The sequence below is a fragment of the Petromyzon marinus genome, chromosome 13 (assembly GCF_048934315.1).
Source record: "Petromyzon marinus isolate PM22_M1 ecotype Great Lakes invasive population chromosome 13, UKy_Petmar_22M1.pri1.0, whole genome shotgun sequence".
Taxonomy (NCBI): domain Eukaryota; kingdom Metazoa; phylum Chordata; class Hyperoartia; order Petromyzontiformes; family Petromyzontidae; genus Petromyzon; species Petromyzon marinus.
Window position 1 is genome coordinate 8236582 of NC_133679.1, and position 18548 is coordinate 8255129.

The following is an 18548-nucleotide window of genomic DNA, read 5'->3' on the forward strand; positions in this document are numbered from 1 at the left end:
GTGGGGGCGTGGTGGTGGAGGGGGGGGTGACATGACGTCATCGCCAGCAGCGGCACGTGGCATCATCAGCGCGCGACGTGAACGCGCGCCAAAATTTTACCGGTAGTATCAGAAGCAGTCGTACGCAGCACCGCCCTGTCTCATCATCATCAGCACTCTGTCTCATCATCAGCACTCTGTCTCATCATCATCATCAGCACTGCTCTGTTTCATCATCAGCACTCTGTCTCATCATCAGCACTGCCCTGTCTCATCATCAGCACTGCTCTGTATCATCATCAGCACTGCTATGTATCATCAGCGGCACGCGTCAATCAATCATAAGTACTGATCAATAATAATCAGCAACACGCGCTGTAATACGACGCAAGCAGACTGCGAGTACATCACCGATCAGCGCTCATGCCGCGATCAGCATGTCACTCATCATCAGCACGCCGCAATCAATGATGGGCACGCGCCAATGAACAAGAGAACCATCATCATCATCAGCTGTCCGTGACCTCGCCAGCAGCTGGAGTTGGGATCCCCGCGCCTTCTCGGCCAGACACGGCGATGCCAAAGTACGCTGCCGGGTTAAAAGCGCTAAGTTTGTATTGAGCAAGGGGTATTGTTGTTTTTCACATCTGTAGTGCCAGCAAACCACCGGCCCACGCACTCCTGCCTCGCATACCCTGTCAACCCATACCCTGTCACCCCATACCCTGTCAACCCATACCCTGTCACCCCGTACCCTGTCACCCCATACCCTGTCAACCCATACCCTGTCAACCCATACCCTGTCAACCCATACCCCATACCCTGTCAACCCATACCCTGTCAACCCATACCCTGTCAACCCATACCCTGTCACCCCGTACCCTGTCACCCCATACCCTGTCAACCCATACCCTGTCACCCCGTACCCTGTCAACCCATACCCTGTCACCCCATACCCTGTCAAGCCATACCCTGTCACCCCATACCCTGTCAACCCATACCCTGTCAACCCATACCCTGTCAACCCATACCCTGTCACCCCATACCCTGTCAACCCATACCCTGTCAACCCATACCCTGTCACCCCATACCCTGTCACCCCATACCCTGTCACCCCATACCCTGTCAACCCATACCCTGTCAACCCATACCCTGTCACCCCATACCCTGTCAACCCATACCCTGTCAACCCATACCCTGTCACCCCATACCCTGTCAACCCATACCCTGTCAACCCATACCCTGTCAACCCATACCCTGTCACCCCATACCCTGTCAACCCATACCCTGTCAACTCATACCCTGTCAACCCATACCCTGTCAACCCATACCCTGTCAACCCATACCCTGTCAACCCATACCCTGTCACCCCATACCCTGTCAACCCATAGCCTGTCAACCCATACCCTGTCACCCCGTACCCTGTCAACCCATACCCTGTCACTCCATACCCTGTTCACCATACCCTGTCAACCCATACCCTGTCAACCCATACCCTGTCAACCCATACCCTGTCAACCCATACCCCATACCCTGTCAACCCATACCCTGTCGACCCATACCGTTTACCCCGTATTGTGCAGGGAAATTGAGTTTTCAGGTCCATACGGCACGTACAGCCGTTTCAATACGGGCAAAAACTTTGTTTTGGTCTCGATTTGTTTGTGTTTCTCCCTTGTGATGGGACTTTGTAGTAGGGATGAACGTTGAGATTTATAAGGGGCACGGGGTGATCAGTAAGGTCTGAATTGGTCTGTAATAAGGTAGGGGCACTGATAAGGTGTTGACAGGTATGGGATGGCAGTGACACAAACGGTGTCATCGTAGTCCATAACAAAGGGGGGCGGCGGGGGGGGGTTAGATCGCGTAAATATAAATCTGTCGTCAACGACAAAAAAATAACCCCTTTATTACGGATAATGCTGGTCGTGAAAGCCTACGTGTTAAACTGAGGATTGTCATTGGGCTTCTGGGCCACGTTATGAGCGGCGAAACAAATGCCATTGCTGCGCTTTACTTCGAAGCTTCTTGGATGCGCTTGGGTTATTCATTCTGCAGTCACCGTGGTGAAGTATGGTCGAATAGCCCCCCCCCTTCTCCTATAACTCGCACGTCGTTAAGAAAACCCCTTTACGAATGACAACAACGCTGCTAGATGGGTTTTGGGGCGTCACGGTGGTGAGATGTTAACGACCACGCCAGGTATACAGGAGGTCTTGGGCTCGATCCCGACCCTGATGCCTGCTGTATATTTCGAGTTTGCATGTCTCTCTCCCCGTGGTTGCGTGGAATTTTCTCCGGGTCCTTCTGTTTTTCCCTCCTCATTTAGAAATATGCGTTTAGAGTATTTGGCTTCTCTAAATGTCCACGAAATAAGCCACTTGGTTGAGCTGTCACTCGTGGCCAGGTCGCTTCTGAAAAAGAGCTTTACAGCATAGCTCAGTGAGCCTTGCCTGGTAAAATAAAAATAGTTTTTAGTTCAGTTACTAGTTTGAACACACTTGATACCGTTAGAATTCTCCTTTACACGTGGTATGCTTTTTACAGAATAACATGCATACATATATGTGATCTAAACAGCATGCACCTTTAGCCATTGGGTGGACAAGGGAGTCGACTCGGCACTCTTTAGACGTAATAAAGTCAATACATTCTAGTACTGTCAATAGATTTTTGGGCCAGGATTTTCATCCGGTTAAAAGGGATGTAAGGATTTCCCTGCTGCCTTATTTTACATGTAAAAGTGCCTTATTTTACATGTAAAAGTTTAGTGTATACTGTATACACAGTCTTCCGTTGACACACTGGTCTACTATACTGCAATCTGGAGATAATCTGGATAAAGCAATGCATATAAGGAGATTATGCTCATATGGATGTACAGGTGGCTTAATTCACTAAATTGCTATTGTACCATCTGACCACCTAGCAGCCCTGTGGGTTTGTGACGAGTACATAAGAAAAAACGTGCAATCTAGTGGCGATTGCACATATTGACCTTACTGTAATTGCTGATGTCGCTCAGCAGAGGCAAGAAGCGCAAAGCCGCTGGAACTTCGTCACAGGCTGGATCCATACTCGCCTTCTTCCGACCCCGCTCGCCTCCCAAGCAGTTGTGCCAGGCCTTGGGTTCTGAACAAAGCCCCAACAGCGGGGGAAACGGTGGGGAAAGCACTGGACAGGTGACCAAGCGAGCCAGGAATGATAACCATGCTGTGGCAAGGTCGCCGAATCACCCAAGACATGAGGATGATGAGTTACAGGATCCGAATTTGGAGTCCTGCAGATTTGAGACGCACAAGAAGCCTGGAACCGCAGAACGAGGCAATGGCAGCGTGCAGGAAACACCCACGGTGCCACTTGCTGCCAAGCCACACATGAGTCCATACTTCAAGCGGACGGAGGCTGGGCACGAGAGAGAAGAGAGCCAAGGAGCTGCCCATAGGAGGAATCTGTCCTCCAAGCTGTCTCGGACATTCCTGAGAAGTGGAAGCTCGTCGAAAATAGGTGTTTGTATAAGGCTGTTTGACGGTGATGGAGATGTTGATGCTGGCAAATGGACGGGAGAGACTGAGGTGGAGCCTGGAGGTCAGCCCAGTGGATCACAGAAAGAAAACGTGAAGGTGACAGTTTCATGCCATAGGGAGCAATCCCTGGGATCTGGAAAAAAAAGTGACCCCGAAGATGCCTGCATTGACTTGACGGCATCGGACCGTGAATGCAAAAGACTGAAGCAGTCGTCCAAACTGAGACGTAGTACAAGGAAGACGATCAATTACTTCAAAGAAACACTGCCTCCTAAGGGTAAAGAAGTGACTGCTCGTGGCTCGCTAGCTATTATACCTGGAAAAGATGCGTCCGAGCCCGACGAGCTTAGGGAGCCACTGCAAAATTCAGAGACAAAACAAGTAAGTGGGAGAGAAGAGGCAGGCTCGGCAGCCAAGATTATGCAAGTGACAAATAACAAGGGCATCGCTGATGATTGCAAATTAGAACGCGCACCCTCTTTGAGGAAGCGGCCTTCGGCAACAGCTCCTTTGGGTACGGAGGCATCGCGAGTGTCTCGTGAAAGCGGGCCCGGCGTCACAAACTTGCCCAAGGACACCAATGGCAATAAAGCGAATCGGACATCGAATGAACGTCGATCTCGGCCGTCCGCTGAGAAGGCAGCCCACACGTGGGGAGAGGAGGAGCCTGAGGAGGGCGAGCTGGGTGAGGATGACAGCGAGGACGACGGTGTGTCTGCAGACGTGGGGGATGGGCGCCCCGATTTATACCTCGAGAACTTCCTGACGGTGCTCCGCACCGTGATGAGACACGAACACGACCGGGTGCTCTTCAACAACGAAGACATGGCCATCATCGGCAAATTCCATTCCCTCTCAGGTGTCGTAGCGCCCTGCGTCATACGCGACGTTGATCGTTTTCTTGGGTAAATCTCGGGAAATATTTTAAATAATGTGATTGGGTGCTTCCGCAAGATTGTTATTGCAGCTTCGTGATTGTGCTATATGGTACAGTTTGTAACAACCTAGTTCTTTAAGGCTATACGGGGGATCTTTGTTGTTGCAGAAGCTGCCCAGACGTTGTACGTGCGTCTGTTCCAGAGGAAGGTGCGCTGGCTGCCCACGGTTACACTGAAGTACACGCGCATCGCGGCCGACCTTACGGCTGCCCTGGACGAGCTGATAAGCTCGGAGCTCCTGCAGTCCGGTCAGTGTCCTGCAAACCAGGATCCTGCGTCCAGACCACACATGACCGAGCCATGTGGCATTCAGATTAATTCATAGAGAATGCAGTGTGCTTCATAATAATAGTTGACAAGACTTAAGTACAAATTGTACTGCATCATTCTAATTGCGGCAAGGTTATGGTGAGGGCGCTGTGTTTCACAGATGTATAATCTGCCAGTAGGTAGTAATGTTGCAATGTGGTTATACCCAATTAAGTAATTTGTGAGTATTTTTTTCTAAAATGGACCATGACGCTGGCACACGTGGCCTACTCTTAAATGGATTGTTGCATTGCATGGCAATTTGGGTTAGCAACAACTTAGGGAGGTTTACATCTAGAAGTGGGTAGATCATGGCTAATAATGATGATTCTGCCGCTAGGCAATCATTGGTGCAATAATAATTCATGACTGAGCACCGAAATTAATTGTTATTTTTTTTATCCTGTTTGACAGAATCTGAGCTGACGGACGTAAGTGAAGCTCTGTCCGTGCTGCCGGCACCTGAGTTGAGGTTGGTGGCGCGGTCCTTTCACGTTCCCGTCGCCGGTGGCGTCCACAGACAGCAGCTGGTGGAGGCATTAGCACGACTCGCACACCAGCGCTCCGTCCTCAGCCTCATGGGTGCACGTGGCACGGACGCCAACCCGGCCGTTCTGCGCAGGTTCCTGCCCCAACAACGGCTCACCACTCTAACATTTTACAACGGACCCGTGCCGGGGCTATGCTGAGCCAGATTGGCACGGTTCGGGAGGTGCCAGGTTGTTTTGCTACAGCAGAAGCCGAACCGTGCCGCTGATGTCACACGCAAAAGAAAAGGAGTCGAGTCACATGTGTAGATTCCGTACTGATTGACGTCACACGCACTGAATGTGTCATTAGCCTCGTCCCAGGCCCTCCTTGCCCCCAAAACAGATCCAATCACACACCTTCCTTTAAAAAATATGAACTCCTCCATTTCACCCACATGTGCACGCTTGTTCTACTTGTTGTGCAGCGTCTTGAGATGCAGTTGCATTTAGACGATTGCACAAAACCCAAACTGTGATTGTTTTTGGGCGAGCGAGCGTCGTTCTCACGCGTTGCGTGCCTTGTGTGCGATCGCCAGGGCCCGCGAGCGGCTGGGCCGCTGCGTGCGTGTGCGCCGGGCCCTGCGGGCCGTGTTCTCGCGCGCGATGCTCCTCTTCTCGCCGGCCGAGTCCCCGGACGAGGAGGACGCGGCGAGCGGCGGCCAGGGCTCGCTTCTCACCGTGCTCATGGTCGGCATGGCGCGTCTGCGCTTCCCGGCGTACACCGTGCGCCGCCAGACCCACATCTTCCCCAGCCGCGACGCCCTCCTCAGGTACGGCTCGGTCATAGTCGGTCAATGTATTATTATTGCTATGCTAAACACCACAAAATCTCGAGAGTTAAAACAAAACAAAGGGGATTTGATTTTTGATTTAAAGCTTTCGTGACTGCAGGGATTCATATTCTTGGTTCTTTCGGTAAAGTCACGTAGAAGGGAAACAAAATAAAAATGATTTAAAGCTTTCGTGACTCCAGGGATTCATATTCTTTGTTCTTTAAAATAATAAATTATATTTTTATTATTTTATTGTTTCCCTTCTACGTGACTTTACCGAAAGAACCAAGAATAAAGGGGATTTGGTTATTGAATGGAATTATGGTGTCTTGTTTAATCAGAGATCAGTTGTTGACCATGCAGTAGCTTTAAGATCGAGCAGAAGGAAGCCATAACGAGGCATGGTAGTGTTAATGGCATTGATTAAGAAAATGGCATTGATAATGGTAATCAATGGCATTTTCTTAAAGGCCTTTTCTCCTGATTAATTTGTTACGTGAGCCTGTGTGCTTATATTAGGTTTTAGAATTGCGTGAGTTACTTGCTTTTAGTGCTGTGCATCGCCTTGCGACCTCTGCATGAAATGCGCTTTTTACGTGTAAGTTATTATTAATTGCAATGATCACCAATCCACTGTGAAAGCAGATTAGTGTGATCAGCAGGCCGAGTATGCAGGCTGCATTATTAGAGGTTCGTCCTGGAAAAACTTGATCATTTACATTAAATACCCCGAACCAGCCTCATTGGCAGAATTTACAATCCCCTTTCGATCGAGCCTCATTTTTATTATATCATCTTCACAAATCTGGCTGTAAAATTAACTTTTTACATCCACTTAACCTGCCTACTCTGAACAAAGCCTAGTTTTCAGACAATGGAATTTTGTGGGTCATCAAGTTTTTAAGCACACCCCTCATTTGTCTGGGAATAAAGGGTGACCACCATGCTTATAACAGGTGGCCATAGAGCTGCAGGATTATGTGGTGGGCAGTAGAGAGCAGAGGAGAGTGCAATATTTATTGTTTAATATTTATGTGGTCCCACATTTTCTGTCTGCCTTTGCCAACCTGCACTAACCAGTGTAGAAGCGATCAAATGATCCCCACGACGCGCACGATGTTGGGAGGCCCTCGAGTAAAGCCATGCCAGTCTGCGTGTGGCTCCATTGCCCTTGCTGCATCAGAACCTATCACACGTGCTGCCGCTCTTTCTCTCTTATGTGGCCGTTGCCCCTGGTCACAGGTATGAGGCCGCCTCGCATAGCCTCAGTGAGATGGATCAAGCGATGAGCAGCAACAAACTGGAGGATGCGTGCAGCCTGTACCGCACCGCCCGTGCCATCTGGGACGAGATGAAACGGAGCTTGGATTTCAGGTAGGGTGCCAATGCCGGCCGACTGGCAGCTGAGTTTTGCCCGCGGGGATGAGCAACTGCCAGATCCCCGGTTCACAAACGTATATCCAAATCATCATCACGTCTAATTCGCCCTCCACTGAACAATGCTCTTAAAAACTACTCTTTAGGGTTAGACGTTGCGAGTGCTGCTTACCCTATTTTCACCACCAGTGAGTCACTGGGTTACGATTCCAGATCTTGATTAAAATTATTAACTGATTGTTTTTTGTCTCATGTATTTTATATTTAAAAAAAATTGTTGTCACGTTCGTACACTTTTGTGTGGTCTATTAACCTCAATATTATCATCATCATCCATGGTCAATCAACTTCGAGATGAAATCCTCCCCAAGCCACCACTGTTGTCTAAATATAGCAAGAAAATTCCCATTCAATTTTGTATAAATCGTCAGTAATTGATTCTCCCTCGCGTGATTCGGTGCACATATCATTCGTGATATAATCAATAATATTCGATGCATTGTTGCTGATATCGCAGTAATATTCTCTGTCAAATGGTTTTCATGTCTTTGCGAACTACTGCATCCCTTGCAAGAGCTGTAATTTGGAACTGGTTTTATGTTTCCCCCATGTAAATGTGTCCCCTGCACAAAACACAACCGCCAAAGTTGCTACGCGGCTTCTCTTTCGGGAGCCGTTTAATCGGCTCCCCTGATTTCCATTTTGCGTTCGCTTAGACGCTTGTTCTCATTTCTGTGGGCGGCAGTCACGAGGAGGCGCTGCCCTTGCACCTGCGCTGCATGTCGGCCGGCTGGGCCTACACACGCATGATGTCACGTGGGGTGGAGATCCTGCAGCGACTGCAGCTCTACCCGGTGTGTGTGTGTGTATGTGAACCCCACCGTCTCCCCAGAGGTCCCACTGAGGCGGCAGCCACAGCACCCTCCCTTAACACTGCAACAGGGATGGGCCGGACACTACCCACAACAGCTTCATTTCACACAGCCCCAAGCCACATCAGGCAAAGTGCTTGACCCGAAAATTATATATTTCAATCACTAATTGAGTACTGGTGATATGATCAGGCAAACCAGGGTGCGCCGGGTGGGATGTGAGCAGGATGGAGGAAGGCTGGTTATTGAGACAGGCATTGGAATAGTCTCCACGAGTCCGGCGACAAAGGAGAAGACCTAAGAACAGATCGTGGGCTGCTGTCGGGGGAGATCTTGGAGGTGCATATCTCGTGTTGTAGCATCTGCGCCATCTGGCAAAGGGTAGAGAGCATTGGCAAGGTTTGGTGGCACCAACGGCTTTGGCCATGATAATATCTCGAACTTGAATCGAATACGAGAGAGGAATATATTTGACTGAGCAACACTGTTTTAAATGTTGCACTCTCAGTCACTACTGTTTTTGCAAAGGGCCTCTTTATGCTCAGGTGACATGCTTATTATTTTTTGTGTTAACTGGATAATGCTGAGGTGTGTGTGTTAGTGTGTGACCTGCTAAAAACGGATAAAAAAATCCTATTCAGCCCCCCAGGAATTGAAAGGCCCTCCACCCCTACTCTAAAACGTTGTCATTTGTTTCCATGAACGCTGGTACACAGACAAAAATCACAGCTTACCACGAGGTCACACAGCCCATGGGAAATTATTACTGTAAATGAGAAACAGCATTTGAACCAAGATGAAGACAGGTGTAAGCCAATAACCAAATAACTTTGAATGTGCCCGACATGATCAGGATGAGGCCTGGGCAGTGCTTAGGTGGGTGACCAACATACATAAACAGATGGTCTATTGCAACTATGAGTGCCAAATAGCATCATTGGTGGTTTAAGCAAGAACAGCAATGGTAATCAAGATTTTTGGAAACAGTATCTTTATTATCTCTTTCCCCGGCTGCTATTAGCAGGGAGGCATTACAATGAAGATCTCTCCGTCTCTCTGGATTTTGCAGGGAGCACGTTTGACAGACATAAAACAAATAAATCCTGCGGTGCTGCATGCATGCTAACAGGAGGCGGTAGAGCAGCTGCACTCGCTGTTGTCGCAGCAGACGTACTGCATTCAGCGCCGTGGATCCTGGTGGGACCGCCTGGCACTGAACCTGCAGCACCACCTCAAAGACACGCCAAAAGTACGTAAGCGTCACCTCGCCAGGGATGCTCGATGTTCGTCTGGCTCAATATCATTTGTCGGTCACACTATGCAACCTGTTTGAGGTCGTCTCCCCTGCAGATTCGTATTGAATATGCATGCGCCAAGTTCTTGAATTTAATTATGATTCTCACTCTGTGATGCATCCATCAAATTGTGCAGCTAAGAATCCATGACTATGAAAATTATTTGTGTAGTTTCCATTTTTGCCAATGGGAGAAATGAGCAATAGTGAGACAGCTGTGATAAACAATATAGCGATAACTTGACTTTTACTCTTTGGTTCTATTGGGTAAAGTAACGTAGGTGAAAATAAAATAACAAAAAATCACGACGTTTCGGCCACAACACAAGCGGCCTTCATCAGGTGAAGGGACGAGCCTGTCTGGAGGACAGCGCTGGAGCGCTATAGAACCAAAGAGTATGGATCCTAGCAGTCACGAAAGCTTTAAATCTAGAACTTGACTTTTTTCCACTTGACTTTCGTCACTTCGCTCTTTCGGCCGTTTTCAATTAAAACCATATTTCAAATGTCGTCCACGCGGCTTTCCTCTTAAGTCCGATTGCATCCCAAACCTTCCACGACGTTCGTGCCACGCGCCGTCTTTTCCATTCAGTCTTTGAATAGAAGTCGTTCAGTGAGCATCTCTTATATTTGTCTTTATTAATATATTATTACTATTGTACTTATTTCCGTGATTATACTGTAAACAATTCACAGTTATTTTTGTGAAAACAGTATAATGCTGCAGTGTCCTTAGTTATTTTCGTGATTATAAAACACGTGTACAGTATTCATACTCTGCGCTTATTTTTGTGATTACTGTAAAATACTTATTTTTGTGCTTTCATATGTTGCAAGAAAAGCTTGACATAATCACACTTAACGAGCAAGGCTAAATAAAGGCTCTGCTTTAGCATTCGTCCATTTTTGACATTCGTCCATGCTCTGGTCCCTAACCAGACGAAAGTGCAAGGTATCCCTGTTGAAACATGAAAAAAAAGGATATAATATGAATATAATAAAACAATACAATTGTGTACCCCTCATGACAATTTAATCTTGGGAAATTAATCATCACCATAATAATCATCAATCTCAAGGCACTAAAAGAGTTTTGACTTTAAAACCCCATGCATGGCAAACACACAAATCCAAAAGCACATCATCACAATCGGCATCAGCTATAAATACGTCCTGCATTGGAAGCATTCCCTTGATAAGTTATCACCTTCGTATGGAACTGCCCTGCAATGTTTGTGTAAATCACAAACACAAAAACAACACACCCTGCAAGTCAGCACTCCGCACACTCTCGTCTCAGATTTCATTAACCACCTGCAGGCTGCACTTCAATAAATGTAAGGGTATAATAGCGCTTGGTTGCGGAATGTAAGAGTGGTAATTTAAAAAAAAATTGCTTAGCAATTCCACACAGGGTAGTTGGGTGTATTGTTACCTCTAGGCAAACTTGACAGTACAAATATAAATTATGCCCAAATGTTACGTGGTGGTGGTTGCAAAGAATCCAATTCATTTTCTGCTTGTTTTACACGCTGTAGTTTTCTTTAACATGATTTCGTAGTTTTCTTTAACATGATTTCTTTAATACAAATACAATTTTTTTCCCCGCTGGGCTCTTAGTTATAAAGGTTTCTATTTACACACTCTGCACAGGAAGTGAATATCAAAGTGTTGAGTCGCGAAATGGCACAGACGCCTTGGTATTGGGACATTACACATCGGGTGTATTTTAAATACAATTTAATTTGGAAATCTAACGAATCAGCACTTTGTTGATTCAATGTATTGCTACAATCAAAGTAGAGCTGATGTAAATAAAAATGTGCATGTGGAGGTTTTGAATGCTGCTGAATCCAATGTGATAGCATACTTAACAAAAATAATAGCATTTACGAAACAATTTCTAATTTTGGACAACCCAGTTTTTTGGGAGTGGTTTTTAACCTTTTCATTTTAAAATATAATCCTGTGAATGTTTGCAACTTAAGAGCCTTCTGCTGAAGCCAATAAAAAGCAAAGCCCACTTTCAGTTACAGTGTTTAACATAACCTACGTATAAATTTACCAAATCACCTGGAATATGCTCGATGTCATGAGATCTTGGAAGCCAAGCAGGATCACACCTGAATAGTGCTTGGATGGATGACTACCCTGGATAGACCAGGTGGTCATGGGGTTTGTGGAGCTCCAACGATGGGCAGTAGAGGTTAGTGCACCAAAATGTACTGCTCTACTCAGGGACTCTACTTACGAACATTCGACTTACAAACTTTCAGAGATACGAACAAACTGTCCGTATGTCCAGTTGCTTGTTCGGACCGAGAGTCGTAAGTTTAACCACCGCGCAATAGATGGTGGTGGTGGCATCTATATCTGCAGGACATGAACCAATGGCATATATAGCCAATTATACAACTTTTAAAGCCATTCCCCATGTTTAGTGTACATGCCATACAGACCTCTGGATCCTAACTCGTTCATAAGTTAAGGTTATGTTTTTTCACATCTGTGCTCCCTGCCTTCACCAACGTGCACTGATCAAGACGTGGTTAAATAACCATCACTAAACGCACATGCCTGAGGATGTCCTCATTGAGCAGTTTATTGATGAATGGGCTGTACACATTTATAAAATGGTCCTTACCAACAGAGACGAGCAATGCTCCTCGCTCCGGTGAGCAGGTAGACAATAACTGACGCATAATGCAAATAACTAATTTGCCTGTAACGGAGCTTTTTCTGCAAAAAAGAAACATTTATTAGTAGCACTGGACAAAATATATAAGTAACATTTTGGGCAATGGCCCCACTTCACATCAGAGATATGCTTGTGCACCACTGCTAATGGAATATCACAATTTTTCTGAAATTTTCCCCAAACCATGCTGTTGGCACAAGCGCCTCTGCTGCGCCACCGCACTCATACATGAGCCCTTCTGCCCCGTCCCGTCTGTCGCACGCAGGCCATTGAGGCCATCCGGCGGGGGCTGACGGACCCGTACGTGCGCACGGGACAGAGGCTCGCGCTGCACCAGCGCGCCGTGCGTATTCGCGAATCCCCGAGCTGCAAGGCTCTGCGCCACCTACTGCGGGACCTTCCCACCGTCGAGTACGACGAGGCGCCCAAAGTGAGGACGCGCTTGCAGCGCCACCGTGTTGCCGCACTCCGCAAGTTGGCTCCCTTGGCATGGCACCAGAGTGGTAGTTGTTGTTTTGCTGGTGTTGTATTGTCGAGCAGTAAAAGAGATGATTTCTCATTCGTTCAATCATATCTATAGAATTGTATCTCGCTTGGACATTCGCTGACCCAAGCTTGAGGCGTGTGACTCGCAGAGCAATTAACACGACGGCCCTGTGCCTCTTGATTCTTCGCTCCGTGGCAGGTGACGATCCGTGGCAAGGCCTGTCCCCAGACGGGCATGGGCAAGTCGGTGTTCTTGCGGGAGGAAGAGGAAGAAGCCATGGAGGTGGAGGCTGCGGGTGGGAGCAGAGACGGAGTGGGCACCACCACCACCACCACCATGGTCATGTGCTCTGTGGAGGAACTGGCCCTCGCCCACTACCGCTCACAGGACTTTGATCAAGGTGTGAACTTGCGCTCATGATAAGCAGTGCAACAAAGCTATTCTCCATGGAGACCCACCGAGTGTTTGGCGATTGTATCCATTTCTATAAATGGACACCCAACGAGTTCCATTTCTCTCAATGGAGACAACGAGTGTAGGGTCGGTGTGTCCACTTTTCTCAATGGAGACCTAACGAGCGTTGCGTGTGTGTGGTGTGTGTGTGGAACAGGGCTGCACGGCGAGGGTGCCACGTTCTGCACACTGTTTGGCCTGCTGCTGTGGGACGTCATTTTCTCGGACACTGTCCCTGACGTATTCCTCAACCCCTACCAGGTGTGAGCATCAAAGTCGAAGTAGCACATTGCACAAATATCCATCAAGGTGGAAAATGCAGCAGAGTATGTGTGCACCTGGGACAGTTATTAAAAGGACTGGCATCAAAATGATGAAATTAAGAGGCAGATGAAAAAACGTTGGTCTGCTTTTGGAAAGTTTAACTTGATCATGAAACACATATCAATGTGCCTAAAGAAGAGAGTTTTTAATTGGCGGGTATTACCGTCTAGTGATATGGATCAGATATATGGGCATCCAATGCTTTTATTTTACAAAAACTGAAAAGTGGGAGACATGGATTAAAAAACACATGCAAGTTTAGGACATAATTGACTGTAAGGAAGTGGGCTTGGGCAGGACACGCCACTAGAAGGGCTGATGGCCGCTGGAAAAGATGAGTGAGGAAGTAGCAGCTAAGAGAATGTGCTGGAGAGGATATGCAGCCATGAAGTCAGCTCATGTGGATACCCGGTGAATTGTTAAATCACAGGACTGTGAAAACCAACAACCGCTTGGGGAGGCCTTCATCCAGAAATGGATTGATCTTAACCATGGCTGATGATGACCCTCCAATAATAAAAAATGTAATGTGTAATTTCCGTGATGTCACCACTTGTTTTTTTTACAGCAAAGAGCAGTGTTGAATCGGTGGGGCCAAATGGGAATTTTAGCTAATGGGATCATGTGTTCTCAAGGCCATTATGAACAAGTATATAACGCTACCAGAATATAATAATAGGGTTTGTCCCCTTTTTTTTGGCGACAAAACTGAAACCTTTTGCAAGGAATCATGTTTACATTAACCACAATACTTGCAGTCAGAATGCAAACAAAAAAAACAACACTCTGATAATGTATGCATTGTCCTTGAAACTGATTGGTCCACACCAGACAGCTTTCCTTAGAGCCGAGTCTCATACGGTGTTCGACCAGATGACGCCAAAAGGCGCACAGTTCAAAGACAACGCACTATCAGAGTAATGAGGGCTCGGGGTAAGCATCTACATCATGAGGCCTCCTTTGCCAGTACTAGAATATAATACATTTCGATTTAAAGCTTTCGTGACTGCAATGATTCATCTTCAATATAATAATAGGGTTTTTCCCCTTTTTTTGGTGAGAAAACTGAAACCTTTTGCAAGGAATCATGTTTACATTACATGATGTGAACGCTACCAGAAGCCTACTGAGGTGGAGGTGGGTGGCGATTGATGACCATGTCATCACTCATCGTTACTACGTCATGCTCGCTAGTTTACCACATTTTGGATGCCCAGCGTTTACTCTTTCAGAATAGCTGCCGATTAATCGGTTTGGAAAAATAATTTATTTTCCGTAAAGTATTATTAATATACTAAACTTATTTCCTGAAGCACTCGGTGCTCTGGGCTGGTAAAGCCCCATGTGGATAAGAGAACTCACCGTAAGTCTCCTTCTGCGCGGCGGCGGAAAAGGGCTTCCCACTGGACTTGTACACGGACGGCTTTTACGAGAACCGGCGCGAGCTGCTGGACGAGCGGCTGGCACAGCTACGCGGGGCGACGGGCGCAGAGCTGCAGGAGATCGTGGTGGCGGCGTGGACGGCCCACGAGGGAGAGGCGTGCGGCCTCGTTTCGTGGGAGCGCCTCATGACCCTCAGCCAGGCCACGGTAACGCGTCGTGAGCAGCCCCCCCCCCCCCCATGGAGGGCCTCTCGTGCGCTTAAGCCCATTGCACGAGGATGGCTTCACAGCTGTGCAATAGTACGCCACCAGCGAAGGCGTACAATCACCTCTCGGTTATCTGGGCTAATGGGAGGTGGGATAGCCCGGATAAAATGAAAATGCAGATAATGCAAAACATGTAAATTAGGCTGTAGAAACGTATTGTTTATAAACGTAGAATCGATTTATTTTCCAAGTTTGCAGTAATGTAGGGACTATTACTGAACCTCCACGAGCAAGGAGCAGCGAATATTAGAACCATCGTACGCTTCATCTGCAAACATGACAATCTGGCCACGGGTAATTGACTTAACTGAGGTTTTTGGAGACTGTGAAGTCTGGCACGAGAAGAACCGCCGATTACATAACACTATGAAACACAATTTTAGTTCCTGGGTAGCAAGTGTCATTTTGTAATTGCTTATGCCAAAGTATAGAAAATGGCTATTATTCCCCACAAACTTTGCTTTTGTGACCAGGATAGTGATATTTTGAAATTTACCTATTTTCAATGAGAAAACGGGGGAATTTTTTTGTCTTTTCGTTCACATAAAGTCAGAAAACAACATATGAATCAAAATTTGCATCTATTTATACTAAAGTAATACAAAAATTACGACAAAAGATTTAGAAGTGAGTAGTTTTTCGAGATTGTTCCTCCCAACAGAGAACTCGGTCCACTGTGGCCAGTCCCGCCTGTGGTAGTGCGCCTTGGTTTCTAAATCTTGTCGTAATTTTTGTGTTACTTTAGTATAAATGCATTTTAATTTTTATTCATGTTGTTTTTTTCTGACTTTGTGAACGAAAAAACATAAATTTGCCCGTTTTCTCATTGAATATAGGTAAATTTCAAAATATCAGTCACAAAAGCAGAGTTTGTGGGGAATAATAGCCATTTTCTGTAATTTTGAGGCAAAGCAATTAGGAAATAACGCTTACTACCCAGGAACAAAAAACAAATTTGTTCGTGTAATCATCACGTGCCACCTTGTCAATTTGTGTGTAATTACATAAGATGCAGGCAAGCTTCTGTTTCATTGGCAAATAAAATAAATGAAAACATTTGGCTCTGTCAGTCCAAAGGCTTTCTGGATCAATGTTTTACAGCAGCATTCCTTTAAATTGGCAAAGTCTGGACCAGTTTTAACTTTCCAAGTCTCATCAGCTAGGTATAGCTTACCTCGGCCGTCTATTCTTTTGGGGTTGATAGAAATAGCACTGCTGTGGAAGTTAAGTGGTTGTCCCAAGGAAAGTCTCGTCACTGCCATAAGCACGTGACATTTCCACCACTAGAGCTATCAGGAAACGAGTGTTGCGCCAATTTGCAATGGGAAACCGAAACATCGCTTCATTATAGTTCTATTGTATTCAAAACTGAAATTCATAACTTTCAAAATTAATACAGGTGGTTTCATGCATGTTCCGATTAAGCATCTGGTCTACTGTTGTGCAGAGCCTCGTGGCGAGCCTGGGCGGGCATCTCCTGGCTGGTGTTTGTGAGCGTCTTGCCAAGAACCTGCGACACAACCGTGGTGGCCTCCCAGACCTGGTGGTGTGGAGCAGCCAGACCCTGCAGTGCAAGGTGCGAGGTCCTCGCTGGGAGCCGCAGTCACCGTATCACAACACCAGTTCACCAAAAGCTCTCCGACATGGTTTTTGGTTATCGGGTGTTGCTCCACATGCCGGCAGCTTCTTCAGAAGCGTCAACTAACTTGAGAACCCGGTTTGATCACAAGTGGACAGAATCCATGCTCAGCCAAAATCAAGTGGCAGCTCAGTAGTCTGACAGGGTATTATCTTCCAAGCTGCCCAGCCACCTATCTCATGTATGCATTACACTGAATGTGTACACTTGCTTGGATCACAGACACCAAGTACAGGCCCAAAGACCCAAAATGCCAAGCGACCAGAAACAAACAGCACTACATTACCTGTTTTAGCACTGTGGTCATAACATTTATTTACCCGAATAACATACTGGCAACTTAAGGATCAGCACCACCTTGACAGTTGTATTTCCTCTTTTCCCCTTGCCCACCTGTGTGCAGCTGGTGGAGGTGAAGGGGCCCAATGATCGGTTGTCCCAGAAGCAGCTCCTGTGGCTGCATGAGCTCATGCAGCTGGGCGCACAGGTGGAAGTGTGCCATGTCACCGCATATGGAGCCAGGGCTGCCAGACTGGAAAACTAACGTGGCCTTAAGACGATTTCTCATACCTTGTTTCCATTAGTATTGGGAACCAGCCTGTGCTGACCCAGGAATATCTCAATCTGTGGCCATCCTGCTATTTATGTCTGTTCCATGAACTCACTCCCACTGCTCCACCTCGCACCTCCTCCCAGGAAGTTTACCTAAGTGACATCACAATACACTCTTTGCATCCGTGATGACCCCGTGAAATCACTGTGTTCCATGGTTGGGCAACTCGGTTCTGATCCCAATTAAGATCGGTGTGGCATGAGCATGCCTGTTGCAGGAATGCGAGCTCTTGGGGCTAGCCTGTTCGCATGGTTCCTGCAGTCTATGGAAATGAGGCATTGGTGGTCTCTGCTTTGGAGTGTTTCCCTTGGTGATTTTTAAGTCCGGTGCCTTGAACAAAGGCTTACACCCATCATAAAGGAACTTCATCAACATTTAGCTACCAATGATCCACCATTCCACGTTTTAGCACAACATGTGTGCAAAGTAGATTAAATAACACCTGAATGTAGATTTGCGCGTCTATATTCAGGTTAGACTGGATCATGAGGACTTGCCTGTACATGATAAAATGGGTTTCTTCCACGTGGTTGCCTTTACAGCAAGATTAATTTGGCTTATTCATTTTTTTTTATTAAAAAAAATGAAATTCGGCTTTCGTATAGGTCAGAGTAATAATACAGGAGTGATTTTACTGCCAGTGAACAAGCAACAAATAATCTGCAAATTGCAAAGGTTTACATTTCAGAATAGATGCGCTACCTCTGAGAGCATGTTTGTGCCTCTCGTATGGAGTTTAATACAACATCCAAAAATATTCTTATACAGTGCCATGAGAAGTGTTAACTGTGCAACCGTTGTGTTTTACTATTCAAGCTCAGGGTGCACAAAACATTTAAAGCGCAATTTAACCTGTGTGGGTTATTAAATGTTCATCTAACTTTAATTTCACATTTGACACGCTGTGCTTTCAGACTAATTATGCTTTTTTTGAGTGCAAAATTGTCAAATCGTGAATGTAAAAATACGCCAAGTAAATGCACTAAAATTATTCTGGCTTTGTCATGTTGATTTTTTGGCAAACTTGGAACTGAAAACGCAAGCCATGTGGTAAACCAGTGCACGTTAGACTTTCCTCAAAGGCTA

The 18548-nt window shown here is 46.5% G+C and overlaps 1 protein-coding gene across 3 annotated transcripts; it reads left to right on the top strand.

Moving 5' to 3' along the window:
• Positions 1-31: 31 nt before the first annotated feature.
• Positions 32-18453, top strand: FAN1 (FANCD2 and FANCI associated nuclease 1). 3 transcript variants are annotated; one of them, XM_032953350.2, is made up of 14 exons: positions 32-563; positions 3005-4365; positions 4552-4692; positions 5168-5375; positions 5820-6053; positions 7299-7430; positions 8179-8287; positions 9435-9554; positions 12563-12727; positions 12983-13184; positions 13395-13498; positions 14956-15150; positions 16658-16786; positions 17253-18453. In XM_032953350.2, the coding sequence occupies exons 1-14, from the start codon at positions 556-558 to the stop codon at positions 17391-17393; spliced, it is 3249 nt and encodes a 1082-aa protein (XP_032809241.2). In that variant the 5' UTR covers positions 32-555; the 3' UTR covers positions 17394-18453. The 3 variants fall into 3 exon arrangements, with proteins under 3 accessions (XP_032809241.2, XP_075922949.1, XP_032809242.2); XM_032953351.2 differs by having other exon boundaries at positions 33-563; positions 3008-4365; XM_076066834.1 differs by lacking the exons at positions 14956-15150; positions 16658-16786; positions 17253-18453 and having other exon boundaries at positions 13395-14096.
• The last annotated feature ends 95 nt before the right edge of the window (positions 18454-18548 follow it).